This window comes from Eretmochelys imbricata, chromosome 2 (assembly GCF_965152235.1).
Source record: "Eretmochelys imbricata isolate rEreImb1 chromosome 2, rEreImb1.hap1, whole genome shotgun sequence".
Classification (NCBI taxonomy): domain Eukaryota; kingdom Metazoa; phylum Chordata; order Testudines; family Cheloniidae; genus Eretmochelys; species Eretmochelys imbricata.
In genome coordinates this window covers 1697812-1724372 of record NC_135573.1, presented here as the reverse complement: position 1 = coordinate 1724372, position 26561 = coordinate 1697812, and the positions used below count along the sequence as shown (strand labels likewise).

The window sequence follows — 26561 nt, the reverse complement described above, 5'->3', positions numbered from 1 at the left end:
ATTAATCACTTACTCTGGGTTCACTAATAAACAAAAGTGATTTTATTAAGAATAAAAAGTAGGATTTAAGTGGTTTTAAGTAATAACAGACAGAACAAAGTAAGTTACCAAGCAACATAAAACAAAACACGCAAGTCTAAGCCTAATACATTTAAGAAACTGAATACAGGTCAATCTCACCCTCAGAGATGTTTTAATAAGCTTCTTTCACAGACTAGATGACTCCTTAGTCTGGGCCCAATCCTTTCCCCTGGTACAGCCCTTGTTAGTTCCAGCTTAGGTGGTAACTAGGAGATTTATCATGACTAGCAGCCACCTTTGTTCTGTTCCACCCCCTTTTATAGCTTTGGCACAAGGCATGAATCTTTTGTCTCTCTGGGTCCCCACCCCTCCTTCTAAATGGAAAAGCACCAGATTTAAGATGGATTCCAGTACCAGGTGACATGGTCACATGGCCTGTGAGACCCCCAAGCCTCCATTCCTTCCAGCCTGACTCACAGGGAACACAGGAAATCTTACAAGTAAACAGAGCCATTCACCACCAATTGTTCTAGTTAATGGGAGCCATCAAGATCCTAAGCCACCATTAATGGTCCACACTTTGCATAATTACAATAGGACCTCAGATTAATACTTCATATTTCTAGTTTCAGATACAAGAATGATGCATTCATACAAATAGGATGACCACACTCAGTAGATTATAAGATTTGTAACGATACTTTACAAGAGACCTTTTGCATGAAGCATATTCCAGTTACATCATATTCACAAAAAGAAAAGGAGTACTTGTGGCACCTTAGAGACTAACCAATTTATTTGAGCATGAGCTTTCGTGAGCTACAGCTCACTTCATCAGATGCATACTGTGGAAACTGCAGCAGACTTTATATATACACAGAGAATATGAAACAATACTGTGTATATATAAAGTCTGCTGCAGTTTCCACGGTATGCATCTGATGAAGTGAGCTGTAGCTCACGAAAGCTTATGCTCAAATAAATTGGTTAGTCTCTAAGGTGCCACAAGTCCTCCTTTTCTTATTGAGTGCAATGTCACAATAATATATAAAAGTTGTGTTGTTCAGGCTAGACAATAGGAACGGATCATTCCTGGCTATGGGTGGTGTTCCTTTGAGGGAGCTCACAGTGCAATGAGGGAGCTTGACTATTTTGGATATCAGTCAAGGATTTATTACTAGAATTGGTCTGATAACTGCTGAGCTGGGTGTGTGCAGGCGTGGGTTCGTTAACATCTGGAGCAGAGATCCCCCATCATGCACTGCTTCCCTGCTTTTCTGGTCCCAGAGTTCCCTGCGGTTCTTGCCTCGGAGTCTCTGTTCTCCAATCTGTATGCTAATGGAGATGCCTCCCTGTCCCATCTTCGATGCAAATGAGCCTAGGGGAGTTGCCTTTGTTCTTGTCACCCTTGTCCCAGGGGTTCAGCTGTGTCTCCCTTGGCCTTTTCGTTGCCTTTTGTAAGTCTTTCTTCTGATCGACTTTGGTTCAGGCAGAGACGGGGGGTGGGGAGATGGTCTTTCCTGTGTCAGACAGGCTGGGTGCTGCGCCCAGGTTCCCCAAGAACACAGGGCAGATAGGTAACATGGGCTCTGATCGTCTCCACCTTGGCAGGCTCTGGCCATATGCGGCCGCTCTACACCTTGTGGCCTGGGTACGACACCTCTGCCATCCCTGCCTTACACTTCCCAGCTTTTACCGTCAGTCCTGCCTCCTCGAGGCAGCCCAGCACCCTCCTTCCCTGGGCCACATGGTCCTCCCAGGCCTAGCTAAAGACACAGATATCATAAATGTACACCAGGGCAAAGACCTCCCTCCCCCTCAGTAACTGACCCACAAGGCGCTGGAGGGTGGCAGGTGCCCCCTTGAGGCCAAAAGGCAGGACCAGGAACTCAAAGACCCCTATGTGGTGATGAGAGCAGATTTCACCCTGGCCTCTGGGTCTAAAGGCACCTGCCAGTTGCCTTTGGTGAGATCCATGGTAGTGAGGTAATGGGCTCACACAACTTGTCTAAAAAGAAAAGGAGGACTTGTGGCACCTTAGAGACTAACCAATTTATTTGAGCATAAGCTTTCATGAGCTACAGCTCACTTCATCGGATGCATTCAGTGGAAAATACAGTGGGGAGATTTATATACACACAGAACATGAAAACCTGGGTGTTACCATACATACACACTGTAAGGATGAAGTGAGCTGTAGCTCACGAAAGCTTATGCTCAGATAAATTGGTTAGTCTCTAAGGTGCCACAAGTCCTCCTTTTCTTTTTGCGGATACAGACTAACACGGCTGTTACTCTGAAACCTGTAAGGAGAGCGATCACTTAAGATGAGCTATTCCCAGCAGGAGAGCGGGGGGGGGGGGGGAACAGGGGAGGAGAAAACCTTTTGTAGTGATAAGGTGGGCCGTTTCCAGCAGTTAACAGGAACGTCCGAGGAGCCGGACGGGGCGGCGGGGGGAGGGAATAAACATGGGATAAATAAACAATAAAGATGTCAAGAATTATAACATTCATAAACCAGTCGGAGAACACTTCAATCTCTTTGGTCACTTGATTACAGACCTAAAAGTGACAATTCTTCAACAAAAAAACTTCAAAAACAGACTCCAACGAGAGACTGCTGAATTGGAATTAATTTGCAAACTGGATACAATTAATTTAGGCTTGAATAGAGACTGGGAGTGGATGGATCATTACACAAAGTAAAACTATCACTCCTAAAGTCAGCATGTCCCTGACCTCTCTCTCCAGGGTTACAGCAACGTTCAGCTGGGTCAGTCCAGAGCCCAGAGCTCTCCGACCCTTCTCTAGTCCCAGTCCAGAAGCCCAGCACTTAACCCCACCTGGCCCCTGCTCTGTCCTTTGTCCTTGTTCCCCAGGAAACCTGGTCACCTGGCCTCCTCCTCAACCCTTTGTTCTCCAGCTCATCACACCTGGCTGGCATCCTGTGGAGGATTGGTCATCCATTGTCGTCAGTTGCTAGGTACCAAATGTCCAGGCAATTGGAGTGGCCATTGTCTTTTCCTGGCTCTCCATAGGGCCAGGCCTCAGACAGCCTGGCGTCAGTCACACCTGGATCTCTGCAAAGAGTAAACAACCTTTCCCCCCCACCCAGTTAATCATGCAGCACATAGGGGAAACTGAGGCACACACAATACTCATTCAAAATATTATGAAAAATTCCCAGTCTGTCACAAGAGGATTGAAGGTTAGAGCATAGTCCATTCTGCTTGGCCCAGAGACCAGCCAAGCTGCAGTGAACCCTTGGTTCTAGTTCTGACTGCCCCCCTGTCTGACCTCCGCTGGCAGACTCCTGATGAGAGCCCAGACTGTTTCCTGCAGCCATTGGCCATTATCTTTGAAAACTCATGTCGATCAGAGGAGGTCCTAGATGACTGGTAAAAGGCTAATGTAGTGCCCATCTTTAAAAAAGGGAAGGAGGAGGATCCAGGGAACTACAGGCCAGTCAGCCTCACCTCAGTCCCTGGAAAAATCATGGAGTAGGTCCTCTAGGAATCAATTCTGAAGCACTTACACGAGAGGAAAGTGATCAGGAACAGTCAGCATGGATTCACCAAGGGCAAATCATGCCTGACTAATTTAATTGCCTTCTATGACGAGATAACTGGCTCTGTGGATGAGGGGAAAGCAGTGGACGTGTTGTTCCTTGACTTTAGCAAAGCTTTTGACACGGTCTCCCACAGTATTCTTGCCAGCAAGTTAAAGAAGTATGGGCTGGATGAATGGACTATAAGGTGGATAGAAAGCTGGCTAGATTGTCGGGCTCAACGGGTAGTGATCAATGGCTCCATGTCTAGTTGGCAGCCGGTATCAAGTGGAGTGCCCTAAGGGTCGGTCCTGGGGTCACTTTTGTTCAATATCTTCAAAAATGATCTGGAGGATGGTGTGGATTGCACCCTCAGCAAGTTTGCAGATGACACTAAACTGGGAGGAGTGGTAGATACGCTGGAGGGTAGGGATAGGATACAGAGGGACCTAGACAAATTGGAGGATTGGGCCAAAAGAAATCTGATGAGGTTCAACAAGGACAAGTGCAGAGTCTTGCACTTAGGACGGAAGAACCCCATGCACAGCTACAGACTAGGGACCGTTCTGCAGAAAAGGACCTAGGGGTTACAGTGCATGAGAAGCTAGATAGGAGTCAACAGTGTGCCCTTGTTGCCAAGAAGGCCAATGGCATTTTGGGCTGTATAAGTAGGGGCATAGCCAGCACATTGAGGGACGTGATCGTTCCCCTCTATTCGGCATTGGTGAGGCCTCATCTGGAGCACTGTGTCCAGTTTTGGGCCCCACACTACAAGAAGGATGTGGAAAAATTGGAAAGAGTCCACCAGAGGGCAACAAAAATGATTAGGGGATTGGAACACATGACTTATGAGGAGAGGCTGAGGGAACTGGGAATGTTTAGTCTACAGAAGAGAAGAATGAGGGGGGATTTGATAGCTGCTTTCAACTACCTGAAAGGGGGTTCCAAAGAGGATGGCTCTAGACTGTTCTCAGTGGTAGCAGATGACAGAAGAAGGAGTAATGGTCTCAAGTTCCAGTGGGGGAGATTTAGGTTGGATATTAGGAAAAACTTTTTCATATGAGGGTGGTGAAACACTAGGGAGGTTACCTAGGGAGGTGGTAGAATCTCCTTCCTTAGAAGTTTTTGAGGTCAGGCTTGACAAAGCCCTGGCTGGGATGATTTAATTGGGGATCGGTCCTGCTTTGAGCAGGAGGTTGGACTAGATGACCTCCTGAGGTCCCTTCCAACCCTGATATTCTATGATTCTATGACTTGCCCCCCACCTCCCCAGTCCTTAGATCTTGAGCTGGGAGATTATTGTTCAGCTTCCCAAAGGAGAGGCTGGGAAGTCCATGTTGCTCTGGGGCATTGGTGGCTGGTATCAATGTCCTGGCAGTTGGATTTGCCACTGGCTTTTCAGAGGGTCCAGTGATATAGGGAACAAGACCCAGACAGCTGGGTGCCACCCACATCTATGACTCTTCGCCTGCCTGGAGAACAAACAGCCGTTTCCCACCCCCAGGTAACAATGCAGCACACAGGGGAAACTGAGGCACACACAAGCCTCAAAATTATTACCAAAAAAATCCCACTTCATCGCACATCCTCAGCCATCCCTCCCCCTCCAATGCACCCCCACCCCAATCACCAGTGCTCCATTTCCACCCACTGCCTCAATGTCCCTCCAAACCCCTCCGCTCCTGCCCCTTTCCCCCTCCCAAACACGGGATCACCGCGGCCCCCATTGGCATAGGGGCTGCACGGGCTCAGACAGTTTCCTGCAGCGCATTGCACCGACCGGGCCGCTCCCGCAGCTGCCCTGGCTCCCGGTAACCCGCTCCGGGCGCCGGCTGTCCGCTGGCAGTGGACCCGGGCCGGGGCCAGGCGAGCCCCCTGCGCTCGGCGCTGCACTCGCGAATCGGTCGCGCAGCGGAGCCCAGCCCGTGCGGGCAGCGAGGGGCGAATTCTGGCCGGGACGCAGCGCCCCCTCGCGGCGTGGGCAGTCTCTCCAGGCCGGGCGGAGAAGCTCGCGTGGGCTGGAGCCGGCAGCGGGGCTCGGCAGCCGCAGCGGTCGAAGCGCAGACAAGCCCCAGGGAGAGCCCCGGGCGCTCCCGGGTCCGCCGGAGGGCGCAGCGCAGCCGCCCCCGCTGGTTCCCCCCATCCAGCCTCGCCCCCTTCCCATCCAGCCCCGCCTCCTGGGCTCCCCGGCCAGGCCACAGCCCAGCCCCCCAGGAGCCCAGCCCTCGGCCCCGCGCCGCGGCTCTCCGGTGCCAGGCGGCGCAGGGGCGGAGCAGGGGGCGGGGAGCGGCGCTGGGCCGGGCTAAGCCGGGGACCGGGAGCCGGACCCGGCCGCTCACCCCAGGGCTCGTGCGGTGCCCCCGCGGCTCCTTCTCCTCTGCCCGGCCCTCTGGCTCCGGGGCTACCCCGGCACTTCCCCTGCGGCTGCCCCCGGGCCGTGCCCCGCAGGGACCCAGCCATGGCCGTGCCAAGCCCCAGCAAGTTCCAGTTCGCCATCGACCGCGGTGGCACCTTCACCGACATCTTTGCCCGCTGCCCCGGGGGGCGCGTCCGCGTGATGAAGCTGCTGTCCGAGGACCCGGCCAACTACCGCGATGCGCCCACGGAAGGCATCCGCCGCATCCTGCAGGAGGTGAGGGGCCGGGCACGGGGCGGCTGGCAGTGCCGGGGGGAGCCGTTCACAGCCCTAGGATGGTCTTGGCTAGGAGGGGCACTGACCCCAGGGGCTCCGGAGGCAGAGATGCCCAGCCCCCTGGCTGGCAGCTGCATGCGCTGGCCCGGGCGCCGGGGGGCATGGTGGGGCGCAGACGCTGCGCTGGAGCACCCCAGTGGGCCCGTTCACTCCCCGCGGTCCGTTTGGCTCCTTTCCCCCCCGAGGCCCCGGTCAGCCCAGCGCACCGCCCAGGCCAGGAATGCGCCTCAGCAGATCGGAGCGGGCGCCGTCTGACCAGCATCCTGCCCCCGGCTGCAGCCAAATTGGCCCCAATAGCCCGGAGCAGACTGGGCAGCCTCTCGCCCTGTCTGTCTCTTGCACGTCCCGCTGCCAGGATCGCAGCAGCATCCAGGCAGCCCGCATCCTGCCTGTGGCTCTGGCCCCGCAGAGTGAGCCTGGCCCATCTGGGAGGGGGTGGCCGTTTCTCCCTGGCCCAGCTGGGTTTGATGCAGGAAGGGGGCGCGGTGTGGGACACCCTGAGGGAGGCGCTCTCCTGACAGATCTGTCATGGTGGGGGCCCAGCACCCCCTGTTCTCCCTAAGGGGGTGCTGCCTGGCCTGGCTTTGCCTGAGGGAGGGGAGACCTTGGTTGGGCTGGGTCATGGCTCATGAAGGGCCCCCAAGGTTAGAGCCCTGGGCTGGGAAACCAGGCTCCTGGGGTGTTTCCAGCTCTTCCACTGGCTCGCTGGATCACCTTGAACCAGTTCCTTCCCCTCTGAGCCTCAATTTCCCCATCAGCACTCTGGGGACAGTGACTCCCTTCTCCTGGGCTCATGGGCATGAGATGATCTGAGCTCCATGGAGGGGTGTTACTGGCTGTGGGAGGAGAGTGCCCCACAGTGACAGGAGCTTCCCCCAGGAATGCGGCATTCCCTTTCCCTGCGACCACCCCCTGGACACATCGCAGATAGAGTGGATCCGCATGGGGACCACGGTGGCCACCAACGCCCTGCTGGAGCGCAAGGGGGAGCGGATTGCCCTGCTGATCACCAAGGGCTTCCGGGATCTCCTGCACATCGGCAACCAGGCTCGGCCCAGAATCTTTGATCTGGTGAGTCCCCAGCCCTGCCTCCTGTCTGTGTGCCTCTCCGGGCCAGGCTGCTACTGCTGACATGACTTTGTATGGCCTTGGGTGCCAAGTGTGGCCAGGGCAAGGAGCTCCTGGGTCCAGGAGCATCTGGAATCTGGGCAGGATTCTCCTGCATGCTCTGTCTCTGAGTAAACCAGCCCCCCACTGCCCTCAGGGCCCCTTTCCCACATGCCAGGGGCAGCCGGGCAGGGCGGGGTATGTGCTGCACCTGGCGATTGGCTGGCACAGTTTGAGCGCACGCTGAGTTGTTTCAGCCAGCGGGGCACTCTCGTGAATCCAGCACGTGAGGCCCTGGGGGAGTCGCCCTTCGGGAGGGCCCTGTCCACTGACCCAGAGGATGTCCTTGGGAACCCAGTGCAAGGGGCCCATTGTTTGGAAGAAGCCTGGACTGGATTCCTCAGCTAATCTCTGGCTGCAGTACCCGCCCCCCTTTCTCTGCACTTGGCTGGCTGTGGGGCCACGTGGCAGCTGCGGCTGCTCCATCCCTCCCCACAGACCCTCCCAACTCTTGCTGGCAGTGGCTTTCCCCTGAGGCTCCCCTGCACTTTGTACATGGCCTGGATTGAGCCTTTAATCTCTGGAAAAAGAAGAGGAGGACTTGTGGCACCTTAGAGACTAACCAATTTATTTGAGCATGAGCTTTCGTGAGCTACAGCTCACTGCATCCGATGCATCCCAGAGAGCCCCAGTCCAGGCGCCTCCGTCACTGAGCACCCAGGGGTGGGGGTGGGGGGGCAGGGCAGGTGTGTCCTGGCTGTCGGCTCTGGTGTCTGTTCTAGATGGGAGGGTCTAGACTAAGCCACTGACTTCCTCCTGATGAGCCTCCCTTTGGGTACGTCCACACAGCAAACACAGCCGCGGCAGCAAGCCTTGGTGCTGGTCAGCTGACTCGGGCCCCCGGGCTCCCCACACAGTGTAGATGTTTGGCCTTGGGCTGAAGGCTAGGAATCGAGACCCCCCTGTCCCGCCTCTGCTGGGTCTCAGGGCCTGGCTGCAGCCCGAGCGGGCATAGTGCGGCCCAAGGCAGCTGCCCCGGGTCCTGAGATGGTGCCGCGGGTGTTTTGCTGTGTAGATGTGCCTTTAGCCTCTCTGGGGCAAGAGGGGTTAAACCAGGGGTGGGCAAACTTTTTGGCCTGAGGGCCGCATCGGGTTTCAGAAATTGTATGGAGGGCCGGATAGGGGAGGCTGTGCGTCCCCAAACAGCCAGGCGTGGCCCGGCTCCTGCCACCTATCCAACCCCCCTTGCTTCTCGCCCCCTTATGGCCCCCCCCCAGGACTCCTGCCCCATCCAACCCCCTCATTCCCTGTCCCCTGACGCCCACCCCTCCGGGACCCCTGCCCCATCCACCCCTCTCTGTCCCCTGACTGCCCCCAGAACCCCCGCCCCTGAATGCCCCCGCCGCCCATTCAACCCCCCCCCTCCTTCCTGACTGCCTACCCCTGGGACCCCTGCCCCCATTCAACCCCCCTGTTCCCTGCCCTCTGACCGTTCCGACCCCTATCACACCCCTGCCCACCACCCCGACCTCCCCTGCCCTCTATTCAACCCCCCGCTCTCTGCCCCCTCATCGCGCCGCCCAGAGCACCAGGACAGGCAGCCACGCCGCCCGTCTGGAGCTAGCCACTGACCGTGCAGCACAGAGCCCAGGTCAGGCAGCCAGGCCACGCAGCACAGAGACCGGGTCAGGCCGGGCTCTGCAGCTGCACTGCCCCAGGAGCTCGCCGCCCCCCTCCCAGAGCATCGCGCCGGTGGCCTAGTGAGCTGAGGCTGAGGAAGGGGGAACAGGGATAGCTTCCCAGGCCAGGAGCTCAGGGGCCGGGCAGGAGGGTGTCCCGGCGTCCCCGGGTAATGCTCTGGAACTGCTCCCTATGAAGCCGGCAGGACTCTGGTGAAGTCTCCTCTCTGTGAGCAGCCTGTCTGCAGGACACACAGCTCACCCGGCTTCCACCTTCCTGGGTCTGACCTCGGAGCATTCAGCCTCCTCTGCCCCTCCGTGTGCATCCCACAGCGAGTCCGCTCAGGCGGGGTCCTGGGGAAGCCAGAGGGTCCTGCCCCCCAACTCCGCAGTCAGACGTGACTCTCAGCCAGCCAGTAAAACAGAAGGTTTATTAGACGACAGGAACATGGTCTAAAACAGAGCTTGTAGGTGCAGAGAACAGGACCCCTCAGCTGGGTCCATTTTGGGGGGCAGCGAGCCAGACAACCACGTCTGCCCTTCACTCCATGTCCCGGCCAGCCCCAAACTGAAACTCCCTCCAGCCTCTCCTCCCCTGGGCTTTGTCCCTTTCCCGGGCCAGGAGGTCACCGGATTCCTTTGTTCTCCAACCCTTTAGCTCTCACCTTGCAGGGGGGAAGGGCCCAGGCCATCAGCTGCCAGGAAACAGGGTGTCGGCCGTTCTCTGTGTCCAGACCCCTGCGTACACCTGCCCTCTAGGGCTCTGCAATGATCATACACCCTTATCCCACCCCCTAGATACTTAAGAACTGCCTAGGGGAAACTGAGGCACCCCCACACTATTCAGAGGAAACATTAAGAACAGTCCCGCTTCGTCACAGAGGGTCTTGTGGGCTGGGCTGTAGTTTGCTCACCCAGGTGTGACAGTGCCCTGGGACGCTATGTTGGGAGAGAGCGATCAGAGTCCCGGAGCCCTGCACAGCCGTTCCTGGTGGGGCCCTGATTGACTGCAGCAAGGAGCCGGGTCTGCGGGGCGGGAGGCGCCTCCAGGACCACCTGGAAGAGGGGAGGAAATGAGGCTACTGAGGCTGAATGGGGGGGCCTCACAGGCCAGAGGCTGGGCTGAGTCAGAGAGTCCTGGCGGGAGCAGGGCCTGGGGCTTGGCCCCTCTCCTGGGGCGGGCGGGTGGTGGGCAGGGAGCCCACCCCAGTGGGCGGGAGTTGTGGGAAGCTGGGGCAGCGCAGAGAGACCTGGGTCAGTGGGGTGCGGCAGGACGTGGCGGGCGGGGCTGCACAGACAGCAACCTCACACCGGGAGCGGGGACCCCAATGCACCCCCCCCAGCCCCCGAGGGTTAGAAGGGTGGGGGATGGCAGCAGGGGATCAGAAGTGATGGAGTGAACTGCAGCAAGGCGGGGGAGGATCAGCCCCCAGCCCCCCAGCCACTTCGCCCTGGCGGCCACCTGGGGGTGGGCGGGACAAGAGCCAATCCCTGGGTCTGCCCCAGACCATGCGGGGGCGCGTGCGACTGGCCCTGCCCTAGGGCTGGTCTCCACACTCCAGCCCCCCAGCCTGGCAGTGACCGGGCCCTCTGTCGGGTCCCCAGGAGGTGGCAATGCCCGAGGTGCTGTATGAGGAGGTGGTCGAGGTGGACGAGCGGCTGATCCTGCACCACGCCAGCTGCCAGCTCCCCGGGGCCGACCCCGGCCAGGTGCTCCCAGGTTGGTGTTTGGAGCCAGGCGAAGGGGGAGGTCAGGGCCGGCTGGACCCGGCCCGCTGCGTACCCAGAGCAGCGCCATGGAGGGGGTTCAGCTCGTGTCCCTTTGGTGTCTCCCCAATTACCCCTCCCCTCCCCCACGCTCCCTGTCCTCAGCCAGTCCCCTCCCCACATTGCCCCCTGCTCTCTGTCCCTCTGCCCCATGGCCTCTGCGGGGGGGTGGGGGGGAAGCAGGATTGGGGATGTGGTTTGCAGGCGTGGGCCCCTCTACCGTGGCTCCATCCCCTCCCCAGGCGTGGTGGGGGATTCGCTGGTGGTGCAGCGCCCCGTGGACCTGGCCGCGCTGCGGAGAGACCTGCAGCGGCTGCTGGCGCAGGGGATCCGGAGCCTGGCCGTGGTGCTCCTGCACTCCTATGCGTGAGTTCCTCCGGGGGGGCGCTGGGCCCCACCCCACTCGCGGTGCTCAGAGCCAGTCGGGGCTGGAGCCTGCACCTCCAAAACCTGGGGAACAGGTCAGCCTTGTGCACCCCCACGCTGGGCACTGCACCCGGCTTGGTGCCCACCAGCGCCCCTGCTCAGCTGCTAGCATGGCCCTGCCCCAGGGGGCTGGGGACTCTCCTGTCTGGCTTTGGGTGGGGGTGCCTTGCTCTGGGGAAACTGGCGCCCCGCTGATTGCCGTATGGCTGGGGCAGCCCCAGCCCCACGGCTCTCCCCAGTCCCCTGACTCTTCTCTTTCTCCCTGGCAGCTGGCCAGCCCATGAGCAGCAAGTGGGGGCACTGGCCCAGGAGCTGGGCTTCCAGCACGTGTCTCTGTCATCCTCGGTGATGCCCATGGTGCGGGTGGTGCCACGCGGGTACACCGCCTGTGCCGATGCCTACCTGACCCCCTGCATTCGCCGCTACCTCGATGGCTTCTGCGCCAGCTTCACCCAGCAACTCCGGGTGAGCATGGCGGCACATCGCCTCCAGGGGCCTGCCATGCCCTGACTGCCCCAGCGGCTGGGCGGGCGTTGCCCTGAACAGCCCCCTGGCGCTGCCCCACCGACCCAGGCAGACGTGGCTCTTCTCGCCTCCCCACACGGCCACCCCCGCTCCTCCACATGGACTCATCTGCTCCCCTCTTCTGTGCCTGGTCCGTGTCCCCATGCCAGGGCCCTCTCCCTGCCTGGGGCACGTCCCAGAGCCCCTCACCTGGCTCCAGCTCTGTCCCAGGGCCCGTCCCGGTTCTGCTGGCCTTGTGAACCTGGCTGGGGACCCTGGTTCCCGTTCTGCCTCCTGCCCTCGGTCCATGCAGGGCCCCTCATCCCACCTGGCCCCAGGCTCACCTGCTCTCTCTGGCTCCCTCTGCAGGACACCCAGGTGCTCTTCATGCGCTCCGACGGGGGCCTGACCCCCATGGGGCAGTTCAGTGGCTCCCGGGCCATCCTGTCTGGCCCCGCTGGCGGCGTTGTGGGCTACGCGATCACCACCTACAGCCAGGAGGACAGGCAGCCTGTGATCGGCTTTGACATGGGAGGTGGGTGCGGCATGCAGGGGGGTCTCTCCCTGTGACTGGGGAGGGTCTGAGCTCCTTTGCACATGGCAGGGGGACGCTGGCTCCCCCAGATGGACTCCCCCAGGGCAGGTGAGGCCCGGCGCTGGGAGGGCGGGCGGGGAAGCTGGGATGTTGCCCTGCCCCGGGCAGGCTGCAGGCCCTGGGGATGGTGCCGGCTGCATGGAGCCAGCCCGGAGCCAGGCCCTGGCTGGGGCCTGGGGCAAGCGGCTGAGCTGTGACTCCCGCAGGCACCTCGACGGATGTCAGCCGCTACGCCGGCGAGTACGAGCATGTCTTCGAGGCGACCACGGCTGGGATCAGCATCCAGGCCCCCCAGCTGGACATCAACACCGTGGCGGCCGGCGGCGGCTCCATGCTCTTCTTCCGGTGGGTGCCTGCCTGCGGCCGTGCCCCCGCACAGCCCCTTCCCTGGCCTGCCGCTCCTGGGGAGCCTTCCCCCAGCGGTGGGGTTCAGGGACCCCGGCTGGCTTGGGGGGGCTCGAACAGCCAGTCCTGCTGCTGTGGCCCCCTGACTCCTCTTACAAAGGGGGTGAGCCTCCCACAGCCCTCAGTGGCACCCACTCCAGAGGGCCCCCGAGTGCGGGGTTGGGGCTGGGAGCCGAATGGCAAGGGCACTCTGGGCTGGCTCTGGGGGTGCTTCGCCTGCTGCTCAAGGGACTGTTTGGGCCTTGCGCTCTGACGTTCCTGGCCCGAGGGGCTGTGCTTGTCTGAGCTTCAGCATCCGGCCCCTGGACATCGGCCACTCGTGGCTCGCAGCAGAGCCGGCCTGGTTCCAGCCCCGTCCCGGCTCCTTCTCCCCTCCCCACGGCTAAGCAGTGTCAGGGCAGCTCTGAGACCTACATACGCTCGGCTACTGCTGGGAGCAGTGCTGCACCCCATTTCCCCCCAAAAGGGGGCGCTCTCCCCTGCGTCAGCGCAGACCCCAATCCCCAGCCTGGTGCTAGGGGCGTGTGCTGCCGGGGGGGGGCTCAGTAGGGGGCGCTCTCCCCTGGGTCTGACCCCGATGCCCCAGCCTGGCGCTAGGGGCGTGTGCTGCTGGCTGGGGGGGGCTCAGTAGGGGGCGCTCTCCCCCGGGTCTGACCCCGATGCCCCAGCCTGGTGCTAGGGCTGTGTGCTGCCGGGCGGGGTGGGGCTCAGTAGGGGGCGCTCTCCCCCGGGTCTGACCCCGATGCCCCAGCCTGGTGCTAGGGGCGTGTGCTGCTGGGCGGGGGGGGCTCAGTAGGGGGCGCTCTCCCCCGGGTCTGACCCCGATGCCCCAGCCTGGCGCTAGGGGCATGTGCTGCCGGGCGGGGGGGGGGCTCAGTAGGGGCCGCTCTCCCCCGGGTCTGACCCCGATGCCCCAGCCTGGCACTAGGGCCGTGTGCTGCCGGGGGGGGGCTCAGTAGGGGGCGCTCTCCCCCGGGTCTGACCCCGATGCCCCAGCCTGGTGCTAGGGCCGTGTGCTGCCGGGCGGGGGGGGCTCAGTAGGGGGCGCTCTCCCCCGGGTCTGTCCCCGATGCCCCAGCCTGGCGCTAGGGGCGTGTGCTGCCGGGGGGGGGGGCTCAGTAGGGGGTGCTCTCCCCTGGGTCTGACCCTGATGCCCCAGCCTTGGCGCTAGGGGCGTGTGCTGCCGGGGGGGGGGCTAAATAGGGGGCGCTCTCCCCTGGGTCTGACCCCGATGCCCCAGCCTGGCGCTAGGGGTGTGTGCTGCTGGGCGGGCCTCAGTAGGGGGCGCTCTCCCCTGGGTCTGACCCCGATGCCCCAGCCTGGCGCTAGGGGCGTGAGCTGCCCGGGGGGGGGCCCAGTAGGGGGCCCAGTAGGGGGCGCTCTCCCCTGGGTCTGTCCCAATATCCCAGCGTGGCACTAGGGCCGTGTGCTGCCAGGCGGGGGGGGCTCAGTAGGGGGCGCTCTCCCCTGGGTCTGACCCTGATGCCCCGGCCTGGTGCTGGGGGGGGTGCTGCCGGGGGGGGGGGGGGGCGCTCTCCCCTGGGTCTGACCCCGATGCCCCAGCCTGGCGCTAGGGGCATGTAACGGGGCTCCTGACCCTTTGTGTTCATTGGAGATCTCCTGGTACTTCCCGGGGCTGGCGCGTGACCCGCACTGTCCCTGCCTGGGTCTGATCTAGGTCACTCTTTTCCTTCCTCTTGCCCATGTGCCCTCAGCTGGGCACAGGGTTCTCCTTCACTCCCTGCCCCAAACTGCGGGGCGATGCCGCTGCATGGGGCTCCCGTGCCTGCCCGGGGCCGTGCTGCAGTAACGCCTCCTCCTTCTCTCCCCACCAGGTCCGGGCTGTTTGTGGTTGGTCCTGAGTCCGCGGGGGCCCATCCTGGCCCCGCCTCCTACAGGAAGGGTGAGGCCGGGGCTCTGCTGTGCCGGGGCGTGTCTGGGTGGGCTGGCGAGTGGCAGCGACTGACCCCCTTGTCTTTGCAGGGGGGCCCCTGACAGTGACTGATGCCAACCTTTGTCTGGGCCGCCTGCTGCCCCATTACTTCCCCCACATCTTTGGGCCGGGTGAGGACCAGCCGCTCTCGCGGGAGGCCGCCCTGCAGGGCTTCCAGGAGCTCACTGCCCGCGTGAATGCCTTCCTGGCCAGCCAGGCGCCGGGCCCCCACCCCTCTCTCACTGTGGAGGAGGTGGCCATGGGCTTCATCCAGGTGGCCAACGAGGCCATGTGCCGGCCCATCCGCTCCCTGACCCAGGTAGGGGCAGGGCAGTGCTGCAGCCCATCAGCCCCAGGATGGTGACATCTGCCCCCTCGTCTCCGCGGAGCTGGCAGGGCATCTCCCCCCACCCCGGGAAAATGCCCAGGAGTCCCCCACGCCTGCTCCCCTGCCAGCACTGGGAGCAGAGCCAGGGGCTGTGCATGGACAGCTCCTGGCTCTGCCGGGGGCCCCGGCGCTCCCCGGTGTTACGCGCAGTGCTGAGCCCAGGGGAAGGCTCAGGCCAGGCTGGTGACTCTGGCCAAGTGCAGCCCCATCCTGCCTGCGGGAGAGAGAAGGTTCCCCAGGACTTGTTCCTGGGGGTGGGGAAGGTTTCCTGGGGCTCGCTCTCAGTTCCCTGGCCGGGGGTGGGGGTGGTTCCTGGCTCTTGCCAGGGGGGCTCAGTTCCTGGGGGTGGGGGCGGGGAGGGGTTGGTTCCCTGGGTCTGCTCCGGGGCGGGGAGCTCTGTTCCCCGGGGGGGTTGGTTCCCTGGGTCTCGCCTGGGCAGGGGGCCTCTGTTTGCCGGGGGAGGGGTTGGGTCCCTGAGCCGGGGCGGGGGGGCTCGGTTTGATGTCCCTGTGGGTGACGCTTCCTCTGGTTCTGGTAGGCGAGGGGCCACGATACCTCGCGCCACGTGCTGGCCTGCTTCGGGGGCGCAGGAGGGCAGCACGCCTGCGCCATTGCCCGTGCGCTGGGCATGAAGAGGGTGTTCATTCACAAGTACGTATCGGGGAGCTGGGGCAGGCGCTGGGAGTGGGGGGCTGGGGGAAGCTGGGCGCTGGGAGTGGGGGGATGGGGGGAGCTGGGCTGGGCGCTGGGAGTGGGGGGAGCAGGGCCGGGCACTGGGAGTGGGGGGATGGGGGAAGCAGGGCCGGGTGCTGGGAGTGGGGGACAGGGGGAGCTGGGCCGGGTGCTGGGAGTGGGGGGACGAGGGGAGCTGGGCCGGGCACTGAGCGGGGGGACGGGGGAAGCTGGGCCGGGCACTGAGCGGGGGGACGGGGGGAGCTGGGCCGGGCGCTGGGAGTGGGGGGACGGGGGGAGAAGGGCTGGGCGCTGGGAGTGGGGGGACGGGGGGAGCAGAGCTGGGTGCTGGGGGTAGGGGAAGCTGGGCCGGGCGCTGGGAGTGGGGGGACGGGGGGAGAAGGGCCGGGCGCTGGGAGTGGGGGGACGGGGGGAGCTGGGCTGGGCACTGAGCAGGGGAACCTGGGGGGAGCAGGGCCGGGCGCTGGGAGTAAGAGAAGCAGGGCTGGGCTCTGGGAGGGGGCGGGATGGAGGGAGAAGGGCTGGGCGCTGGGAATGGGGGGATGGGGGGAGCTGGGCTGGGCACTGAGTGGGGGAACCTGGGGGGAACTGGGCCGGGCGCTGGGAGTGGGGTGACAGGGGGAGCTGGGACGGGTGCTGGGAGTGGGGGGACGGGGGGAGAAGGGCCGGGCGCTGGGAATGGGGGGATGGGGTGAGCTGGGCTGGGCACTGAGCGGGGGAACCTGGGGGGAGCAGGGCCGGGCGCTGGGAGTAAGAGAAGCAGGGCTGGGCTCTGGGAGGGGGCGGGACGGAGGGAGAAGGGGCCGGGCGCTGGGAGTGGGGGGACGGGGGGAGAAGGGCCGGGCGCTGGGAATGGGGGGATGCGGGGAGCTGGGCTGGGCACTGAGCGGGGGAACCTGGGGGGAACTGGGCCGGGTGCTGGGAGTGGGGGGAGCAGGGCTGGGTGCTGGGGGTAGGGGAAGCTGGGCCGGGCGCTGGGAGTGGGGGGACGGGGGGAGAAGGGCCGGGCGCTGGGAGTGGGGGGACGGGGGGAGCTGGGCCGGGCACTGAGCGTGGGAACCTGGGGGGAGCTGGGATGGGCGCTGGGAGTGGGGGGACGGGGGGAGCTGGGCCGGGCACTGAGCGTGGGAACCTGGGAGGAGCTGGGACGGGCGCTGGGAGTGGGGGGACGGGGGGAGAAGGGCCGGGCGCTGGGAGTGGGGAGACGGGGGGAGCTGGGCCGGGCACTGAGCGTGGGAACCTGGGGGGAGCTGGGATGGGCGCTGGGAGTGGGGGGACGGGGGGAGAAGGGCCGGGCGCTGGGAGTGGGGGGACGGGGGGAGCTGGGACGGGCGCTGGGAGTGGGGGGAGCAGGGCTGGGTGCTGGGGGTAGGGGAAGCTGGGCCGGGCGCTGGGAGTGGGGGGGACGGGGGGAGAAGGGCCGGGCGCTGGGAGTGGGGGGACGGGGGGAGCTGGGCCGGGCACTGAGCGTGGGAACCTGGGGGGAGCTGGGCCGGGCGCTGGGAGTGGGGGGACGGGGGGAGAAGGGCCGGGCGCTGGGAGTGGGGAGACGGGGGGAGCTGGGCCGGGCACTGAGCGTGGGAACCTGGGGGGAGCTGGGACGGGCGCTGGGAGTGGGGGGACGGGGGGAGAAGGGCCGGGCGCTGGGAGTGGGGAGATGGGGGGAGCTGGGCCGGGCACTGAGCGTGGGAACCTGGGGGGAGCTGGGCCGGGCGCTGGGAGTGGGGGGACAGGGGGAGAAGGGCCGGGCGCTGGGAGTGGGGAGACGGGGGGAGCTGGGCCGGGCACTGAGCGTGGGAACCTGGGGGGAGCTGGGCCGGGCGCTGGGAGTGGGGGGACGGGGGGAGAAGGGCCGGGCGCTGGGAGTGGGGAGATGGGGGGAGCTGGGCCGGGCACTGAGCGTGGGAACCTGGGGGGAGCTGGGCCGGGCGCTGGGAGTGGGGGGACAGGGGGAGAAGGGCCGGGCGCTGGGAGTGGGGAGACGGGGGGAGCTGGGCCGGGCACTGAGCGTGGGAACCTGGGGGGAGCTGGGCCGGGCGCTGGGAGTGGGGGGACAGGGGGAGAAGGGCCGGGCGCTGGGAGTGGGGAGACGGGGGGAGCTGGGCCGGGCACTGAGCGTGGGAACCTGGGGGGAGCTGGGACGGGCGCTGGGAGTGGGGGGACGGGGGGAGAAGGGCCGGGCGCTGGGAGTGGGGAGACGGGGGGAGCTGGGCCGGGCACTGAGCGTGGGAACCTGGGGGGAGCTGGGCCGGGCGCTGGGAGTGGGGGGACAGGGGGAGAAGGGCCGGGCGCTGGGAGTGGGGAGACGGGGGGAGCTGGGCCGGGCACTGAGCGTGGGAACCTGGGGGGAGCTGGGCCGGGCGCTGGGAGTGGGGGGACAGGGGGAGAAGGGCCGGGCGCTGGGAGTGGGGAGACGGGGGGAGCTGGGCCGGGCACTGAGCGTGGGAACCTGGGGGGAGCTGGGCCGGGCGCTGGGAGTGGGGGGACGGGGGGAGAAGGGCCGGGCGCTGGGAGTGGGGAGACGGGGGGAGCTGGGCCGGGCACTGAGCGTGGGAACCTGGGGGGAGCTGGGATGGGCGCTGGGAGTGGGGGGACGGGGGGAGCCCGTGGTTCCTGCGTAGCTGGACCCGCGCCCTGGGACCGGCCAGGGGCCGCTCTGCCCGGCTCAGGGTGCCCCCCGCCGCGTTGCCCTGAGGACCGAGCTGGAGCCCTCACGCCGGGTCTCCTTGCAGGCACAGCGGGATCCTGTCGGCCTACGGCCTGGCCCTGGCGGACGTGGTGCACGAGGCCCAGGAGCCCTGCTCCCTGCACTACGGGCCCCAGGCCTATGCCCAGCTGGACGAGCGCCTGGCGGCGCTGGAGACCAAGTGTGTGCGGGCCCTGCAGGCCCAGGGCTTCCCCAGGTACCCGCCCCACTGGCCCAGGGCTGCCCACCGGGGTCTGGAGCTGGGGTGCTGCCGGCTGGACGCCCCGAGGAGGAAGCACTGGGTGCTGCAGGGATCAGGAGGGGCCCGTCACCCTCCGCCCCGGGGTTTGCAGCAGCACCTCCCACTGCTTTCTCCGGGCGGGCTCTTGGGGGGTGGGCAGATGGGCTCTCTAGCACTCAGCAGGCAGGCGGGCTCTCGGGGGGGCGGGCGGGGCTCTCTGGCGGGGGGACGGGCTCTCGGGGGGGCGGGCGGAGCTCTCTGGCGGGGGGACGGGCTCTCGGGGGGGGGGAGCTCTCGGGGGGGCGGGCGGGGCTCTCTGGCGGGGGGACGGGCTCTCGGGGGGGCGGGGGAGCTCTCGGGGGGGCGGGCGGGGCTCTCTGGCGGGGGGACGAGGGAGCTCTCGGGGGGGCGGGCGGGGCTCTCTGGCGGGGGGACGGGCTCTCGAGGGGGCGGGGGAGCTCTCGGGGGGGGCGGGTGGTCTCTCGGGCAGGGGAGCTCTCGGGGGGGCGGACGGGCTCTCTGGCAGGGGGACGGGGGAGCTCGCGGGGGGACGGGCTCTCGGGGGGGCGGGCGGGGCTCTCTGGCGGGGGGACGGGCTCTCGGGGGGGCGGGCGGAGCTCTCTGGCGGGGGGACGGGCTCTTGGGGGGGGGAGCTCTCGGGGGGGCGGGCGGGGCTCTCTGGCGGGCGGGGGAGCTCTCGGGGGGGCGGGCGGGCTCTCGGGCAGGGGAGCTCTCGGGGGGGCGGGCGGGGCTCTCTGGCGGGGGGGACGAGGGAGCTCTCGGGGGGGCGGGCGGGCTCTCGGGCGGGGGAGCTCTCGGGGGGGGCGGGCGGGGCTCTCTGGCGGGGGGACGGGCTCTCGAGGGGGCGGGGGAGCTCTCGGGGGGGCGGGTGGGCTCTCGGGCAGGGGAGCTCTCGGGGGGGCGGGCGGGCTCTTTGGCAGGGGGACGGGGGAGCTCTCGGGGGGGCGGGCGGGCTCTCTGGCGGGGGGACGGGCTCTCGGGGGGGTGGGGGAGCTTTCAGGGGGGCGGGCGGGCTCTCTGGCGGGGGGACGGGCTCTCGGGGGGGCGGGGGAGCTCTCGGGGGGCGGGGGAGCTTTCAGGGGGGCGGGCGGGCTCTCTGGCGGGGGGACGGGCTCTCGGGGGGGCGGGGGAGCTCTCGGGGGGGCGGGCGGGCTCTCGGGCAGGGGAGCTCTCGGCGGGGCGGGCGGGCTCTCTGGCAGGGGGACGGGCTCTCGGGGGGGTGGGGCTCTCGGGGGGGCGGGGGAGCTCTCGGGCAGGGGAGCTCTCGGCGGGGCGGGCGGGCTCTCTGGCAGGGGGACGGGCTCTCGGGGGGGCGGGCGGGCTCTCTGGCGGGGGGACGGGCTCTCGGGGGGGTGGGGAAGCTTTCAGGGGGGCGGGCGGGCTCTCTGGCAGAGGGACGGGCTCTCGGGGGGGCGGGGGAGCTTTCAGGGGGGGCGGGGGGGCTCTCTAAGACGCAGCAGGCGGGTGGGCTCTCTGTCTAGAACCCCCCCCCCCCAGCTAACCTCTCCCTCCCCACCCAGGTCTCAGATCCGCACGGAACCCTTCCTGCACCTGCGCTATGAGCGCACAGACTGTGCCCTCATGTGCTCGGCCAAGGGGCACCCGGCCACGTCCGATTCCTGCCGGGCCGGGGACTTCCGCGCCGCCTTCTCCAGCAGGTGGGTGTCCCTTGCCCCACGCAGGGGCCTGGGCCTCTCCTTCCCCCTGGCAGCATTGGGGCTGCGGCTGCCATCCCTTCGGGCAGGGGCCTGCCTAGGCCCTGGGGGGAGGAGTTGCTGCCCTGTGCTTCTCCCAGAACGACTGATGTGCACCATGGCACGATCCTGAGGGCCCAGGGCTTAATCACAGAATCCTAGAAGATCAGGGTCGGAAGGGACCTCAGGAGGTATCTAGTCCAACCCCCTGCTCAAAGCAGGACCAATCCCTGACTAAATCATCCCAGCCAGGGCTTTGTCACGCCTGACCTTAAAAACCTCTATGGAAGGAGATTCCACCACCTCCCTAGGCAACGCATTCCAGAGTTTTACCACCCTCCTAGTGAAATAGTGTTTCCGAATATCCAACCTAGACCTCCCCCACTGCAACTTGAGACCATTACTCCTCGTTCTGTCATCTGCTACCACTGAGAACAGTCTAGATCCATCCTCTTTGGAACCCCCTTTCAGGTAGTTGAAAGCAGCTATCAAATCCCCCCTCATTCTTCTCTTCCGCAGACTAAACGATCCCAGTTCCCTCAGTCTCTCCTCATAAGTCATGTGTTCCAGTCCCCTAATCATTTTTGTTGCCCTCCTCTGGACTCTTTCCAATTTTTCCACATCCTTCTTGTAGTGTGGGGCCCAAAACTGGACACAGTACACCAGATGAGGCCTCACCAGTGTCAAATAGAAGGGAACGATCACGTCCCTCGATCTGCTGGCAATGCCCCTACTTATACAGCCCAAAATGCCATTGGCCTTCTTGGCAACAAGGGCACACTGTTAACTCCTATCCAGCTTCTCGTCCACTGTAACCCCTAGGTCCTTTTCTGCAGAACTGCTGCCGAGCCATTCGGTCCCTAGTCTGTAGCGGTGCATGGGATTCTTCCGTCCTAAGTGCAGGACTCTGCCCTTGTCCTTGTTGAACCTCATCAGATTTCTTTTGGCCCAATCCTCCAATTTGTCTAGGTCCCTCTGTATCCTATCCCTCCCCTCCAGCATATCTACCTCTCCTCCCAGTTTAGTGTCATCTGCAAACTTGCTGAGGGTGCAATCCACACCATCCTCCAGATCATTTATGAAGATATTGAACAAAACTGGCCTCAGGACCAACCCTTGGGGCACTCCACTTGATACCGGCTGCCAACTAGACATGGAGCCATTGATCACTACCCGTTGAGCCCGATGATCTAGCCAACTTTCTATCCACCTTATGGTCCATTCATCCAGCCCATACTTCTTTTAACTTACTGGCAAGAATACTGTGGGAGACTGTGTCAAAAGCTTTGCTAAAGTCAAGGAACAACATGTCCACAGCTTTCCCCTCATCCACAGAGCCAGTTATCTCGTCATAGAAGGCAATTAGATTAGTCAGGCATGAATTGCCCTTGGTGAATCCATGCTGACTGTTCCTGATCACTTTCCTCTCGTGTAAGTGCTTCAGAATTGATTCCTTGAGGACCTGCTCCATGATTTTTCCAGGGACTGAGGTGAGGCTGACTGGCCTGTAGTTCCCAGGATCCTCCTTCTTCCCTTTTTTAAAGATGGGCACTACATTAGCCTTTTTCCAGTCATCCGGGACTTCCCCGGATCGCCATGAATTTTCAAAGATAATGGCCAATGGCTCTGCAATCACATCCGCCAACTCCTTTAGCACCCTCGGTTGCAGCGCATCTGGCCTCATGGACTTGTGCTCGTCCAGCTTTTCTAAATAGTCCCGAACCACTTCTTTCTCCACAGAGGGCTGGTCACCTTCTCCCCATGCTGTGCTGCCCAGTGCAGTGGTCTGGGAGCTGACCTTGTTCGTGAAGACAGAGGCAAAAAAAGCATTGAGAACATTCGCTTTTTCCACATCCTCTGTCACTAGGTTGCCTCCGCCATTCAGTGAGGGGCCCACACTTTCCTTGACTTTCTTCTTGTACCTGAAGAAACCCTTCTTGTTACTCTCAACATCTCTTGCTAGCTGCAACTCCAGGTGTGATTTGGCCTTCCTGATATCACTCCTGCAAGCCTGAGCAATATTTTTATACTCTTCCCTGGTCATTTGTCCAATCTTCCACTTCTTGTAAGCTTCTTTTTTGTGTTCAAGATCAGCAAGGATTTCACTGTTAAGCCAAGCTGGTCGCCTGCCATATTTACTATTCTTTCTCCACATAGGGATGGTTTGTTTCTGCAACCTCAATAAGGATTCTTTAAAATATAGCCAGCTCTCCTGGGATGATTTCGCTGGGGATTGAATCATAGAATCATAGAATATCAGGGTTGGAAGGGACCTCAGGAGGTCATCTAGTCCAACCCCCTGCTCAAAAGCAGGACCCATCCCCAATTAAATCATCCCAGCCAGGGCTTTGTCAAGCCTGATCTTAAAAACTTCTAAGGAAGGAGATTCCACCACCTCCCTAGGCAACGCATTCCAGTGTTTCACCACCCTCCTAGTGAAAAAGTTTTTCCTAATATCCAACCTAAACCTCCCCCACTGCAACTTGAGACCATTACTCCTTGTCCTGTCCTCTTCCACCACTGAGAATAGTCTAGAACCATCCTCTCTGGAACCACCTTTCAGGTAGTTGAAAGCAGCTATCAAATCCCCCCTCATTCTTCTCTTCCGCAGACTAAACAATCCCAGTTCCCTCAGCCTCTCCTCATAAGTCATGTGTTCCAGACGCCTAATCATTTTTGTTGCCCTTCGCTGGACTCTTTCCAATTTATCCACATCCTTCTTGTAGTGTGGGGCCCAAAACTGGACACACTACTCCAGATGAGGCCTCACCAATGTCGAATAGAGGGGGACGATCACGTCCCTCAATCTGCTCGCTATGCCCCTACTTATACATCCCAAAATGCCATTGGCCTTCTTGGCAACAAGGGCACACTGCTGACTCATATCCAGCTTCTTGTCCACTGTCACCCCTAGGTCCTTTTCCGCAGAACTGCTGCCGAGCCATTCGGTCCCTAGTCTGTAGCTGTGCATTGGGTTCTTCTGTCCTAAGTGCAGGACCCTGCACTTATCCTTATTGAACCTCATCAGATTTCTTTTGGCCCAATCCTCCAATTTGTCTAGGTCCCTCTGTATCCTATCCCTGCCCTCCAGCGTATCTACCACTCCTCCCAGTTTAATATCATCCGCAAATTTGCTGAGAGTGCAATCCACACCATCCTCCAGATCATTTATGAAGATATTGAACAAAACCGGCCCCAGGACCGACCCCTGGGGCACTCCACTTGACACTGGCTGCCAACTAGACATGGAGCCATTGATCACTACCCGTTGAGCCCGACAATCTAGGCAACTTTCTACCCACCTTATAGTGCATTCATCCAGCCCATACTTCTTTAACTTGCTGACAAGAATAATGTGGGAGACCGTGTCAAAAGCTTTGCTAAAGTCAAGATACAATACATCCATTGGTCCTGCTTTGAGCAGGGGGTTGGACTAGATGACCTCCTGAGGTCCCTTCCAACCCTGATATTCTATGATTCTATGTATGACTCCTTTCCCACTCATGTTATTCTCCCAAGGGATCCTGCACATCAGTTCCCTGAGGGAGTCAAAGTCTGCTTTTCTGAAGTCCAGGGTCTGTATTCTGCTGCTCTCCTTTCTTCCCTGTGTCAGGATCCTGAACTCGACCATCTCATGGTCACTGTGCAGCTGAGGGTTAGTGGGCAGCAACTACCCAGGGCTCGCTGGAGACTTGCCTTGTGTCTGCCAGGCCACTGCCCCTGCCCCACCTGTGGCCCAGAGGAGCCCTGCCTTGCAAGGGGTGCAGCGGGGCTTGTTCTCAGCCACGTGCCGGGCTGGTGGGCATCTCTGCAGCCCCGGTGCAGCGTGTGTCTGGGGTAACGGCTGCCTGGCCCTGCAGGTACCTTAAAGAGTTTGGCTTCACCATCCCCGGGCGCCCTGTGGTGGTGGATGATGTGCGGGTGCAAGGCACTGGGAGCACCGGGATTGGTCAGGACGAGCCAGTCGCGGCCAGCGGCAGACCTGCCCGTGTGGAGACGGTGAGACCGAGGGAGCAGCGCTCTCCCGCCCTGCCGTGAGCGCCCCCCACCCTGGGGCAATGGAGAGGGGGTCGCTCCCTCCCTGCCTAGGGGCAGGTGGGCTCTGGGATGCGGCAGCACCTCTCCCAGGGCAAACCCACAAGCCCCTGCCTGTCAGTGATCTGCTGGTCCTCCCGCATGCCCTGCCTCGGAGCAGATCCCGGGGGCTCAGCTCTTCCCAGAGAGGGGGCGGCACGATGGGCACCTCTCCTGCACACCACAGGCCCGCGGGGCGCTGAGTGCAGGGAGGGCAGGCTGCCTGGGGCCCAGGCGTGCTCTGACTGCGCTGAGCCATGGCCTGTGGGTCCAGATGGCTCCTCTGGGGCAGGGCAGGATCAGTGCCTGGCCCATGGCCCCACAATCTGAACTGCTGAGACAATGGCTCCAGCTATGCCAGGGGGCGGGGGAGGGGGTTCCCTGTTAAGTGATGCACAACAGGGCGGGGTTGGGGGAACCTGGGCCCAGGCACTCTCAGGGCATCCCCTTTTTCTCCCTGGCCAGGTGACCCGCTGCTATTTCACCGATGGCTACCTGGACACCTGCGTGTACCTGCTGGAGGATCTGTCCTGGGACCACTCCATCCCCGGCCCCAGCATCATCATTGATAAGAACAGGTAGGAGGAGGGGTAGATGGAGCCCGGACATATGAGTTCTATTCCCATCACTGCGGGGAGAGCCTGGGCCAATGGTGAAAGCAGGACGCTGGGCATCAGGACGCCTGGGTGCTGTGCCCGGTGTCGAGAGGGGAGAGCTGGGCCGGGCTGAGAGGGGTGGTCAGCGCTCCTGGGTGCTGTGCCCGGTGTCGACAGGGGAGAGCTGGGCCGGGCTGAGAGGGGTGGTCAGCGCTCCTGGGTGCTGTGCTCGGTGTCAAGAGGGGAGAGCCGGGCCGGGCTGAGATGGGTGGTCAGCACTCCTGGGTGCTGTGCCCGGTGTCGACAGGGGAGAGCTGGGCTGGGCTGAGAGGGGTGGTCAGCGCTCCTGGGTGCTGTGCTCGGTGTCAAGAGGGGAGAGCCGGGCTGGGCTGAGATGGGTGGTCAGCGCTCCTGGGTGCTGTGCCCGGTGTCGACAGGGGAGAGCTGGGCCGGGCTGAGAGGGGTGGTCAGTGCTCCTGGGTGCTGTGCCCAGTGTCGAGAGGGGACAGCTGGGCCAGGCTGAGATTGGTGGTCAGCGCTCCTGGGTGCTGTGCCCAGAGTTGACAGGGTAGAGCTGGGCCGGGCTGAGATGGGTGGTCAGCGCTCCTGGGTGCTGTGCCCGGTGTCGAGAGGGGAGAGCCTGGCTGGGCTGAGATCGATGGTCAGCGCTCCTGGGTGCTGTGCCTGGTGTCGACAGGGTAGAGCTGGGCTGGGCTGAGATCAGTGGTCAGCGCTCCTGGGTGCTGTGCCCGGTGTCGAGAGGGGAGAGCCGGGCCGGGCTGAGATGGGTGGTCAGTGCTCCTGGGTGCTGTGCCCAGTGTCGAGAGGGGAGAGGTGGGCCAGGCTGAGATGGGTGGTCAGCGCTCCTGGGTGCTGTGCCCAGAGTTGACAGGGTAGAGCTGGGCCGGGCTCAGATGGGTGGTCAGTGCTCCTGGGTGCTGTGCCCAGTGTCGAGAGGGGAGAGCCTGGCTGGGCTGAGATCGATGGCCAGCGCTCCTGGGTGCTGTGCCCAGAGTTGACAGGGTAGAGCTGGGCTGGGCTGAGATGGGTGGTCAGCGCTCCTGGGTGCTGTGCCCGGTGTCGAGAGGGGAGAGCCTGGCTGGGCTGAGATGGGTGGTCAGTGCTCCTGGGTGCTGTGCCCAGTGTCGAGAGGGGAGAGCCTGGCCGGGCTGAGATCGGTGGTCAGCGCTTCTGGGTGCTGTGCTCGGTGTTGAGAGGGGAGAGCTGGGCTGGGCTGAGATCGATGGTCAGCGCTCCTGGGTGCTGTGCCCGGTGTCGACAGGGTTGAGCCGGTCCGGGCTGAGATCGATGGTCAGCGCTCCTGGGTGCTCTGCCCAGTGTCGAGAGGGGAGAGCCTGGCTGGGCTGAGATCGATGGTCAGCGCTCCTGGGTGCTGTGCCCAGTGTCGAGAGGGGAGAGCCGGTCCGGGCTGAGATGGGTGGTCAGTGCTCCTGGGTGCTGTGCCCAGTGTCGAGAGGGGAGAGGTGGGCCA

The 26561-nt window shown here is 63.2% G+C and overlaps 1 protein-coding gene across 1 annotated transcript in view; it reads left to right on the top strand.

Annotated features, from left to right (window-relative positions):
* The first annotated feature begins 6026 nt into the window (after positions 1 to 6026).
* OPLAH (5-oxoprolinase, ATP-hydrolysing) overlaps positions 6027 to 26561 on the top strand; it is a 50504-nt gene continuing 29969 nt past the window's right edge. Inside the window, exons 1-14 of the mRNA XM_077808796.1 lie at positions 6027 to 6200; positions 7140 to 7331; positions 10652 to 10766; positions 11056 to 11179; positions 11509 to 11704; positions 12113 to 12278; positions 12545 to 12683; positions 14579 to 14646; positions 14727 to 14995; positions 15603 to 15715; positions 18490 to 18660; positions 20226 to 20363; positions 24260 to 24398; positions 24939 to 25051. Of these exons, the coding sequence (XP_077664922.1) occupies positions 6027 to 6200; positions 7140 to 7331; positions 10652 to 10766; positions 11056 to 11179; positions 11509 to 11704; positions 12113 to 12278; positions 12545 to 12683; positions 14579 to 14646; positions 14727 to 14995; positions 15603 to 15715; positions 18490 to 18660; positions 20226 to 20363; positions 24260 to 24398; positions 24939 to 25051 (2117 nt within the window). The remainder of the gene's footprint in view (positions 6201 to 7139; positions 7332 to 10651; positions 10767 to 11055; positions 11180 to 11508; positions 11705 to 12112; positions 12279 to 12544; positions 12684 to 14578; positions 14647 to 14726; positions 14996 to 15602; positions 15716 to 18489; positions 18661 to 20225; positions 20364 to 24259; positions 24399 to 24938; positions 25052 to 26561) is intronic.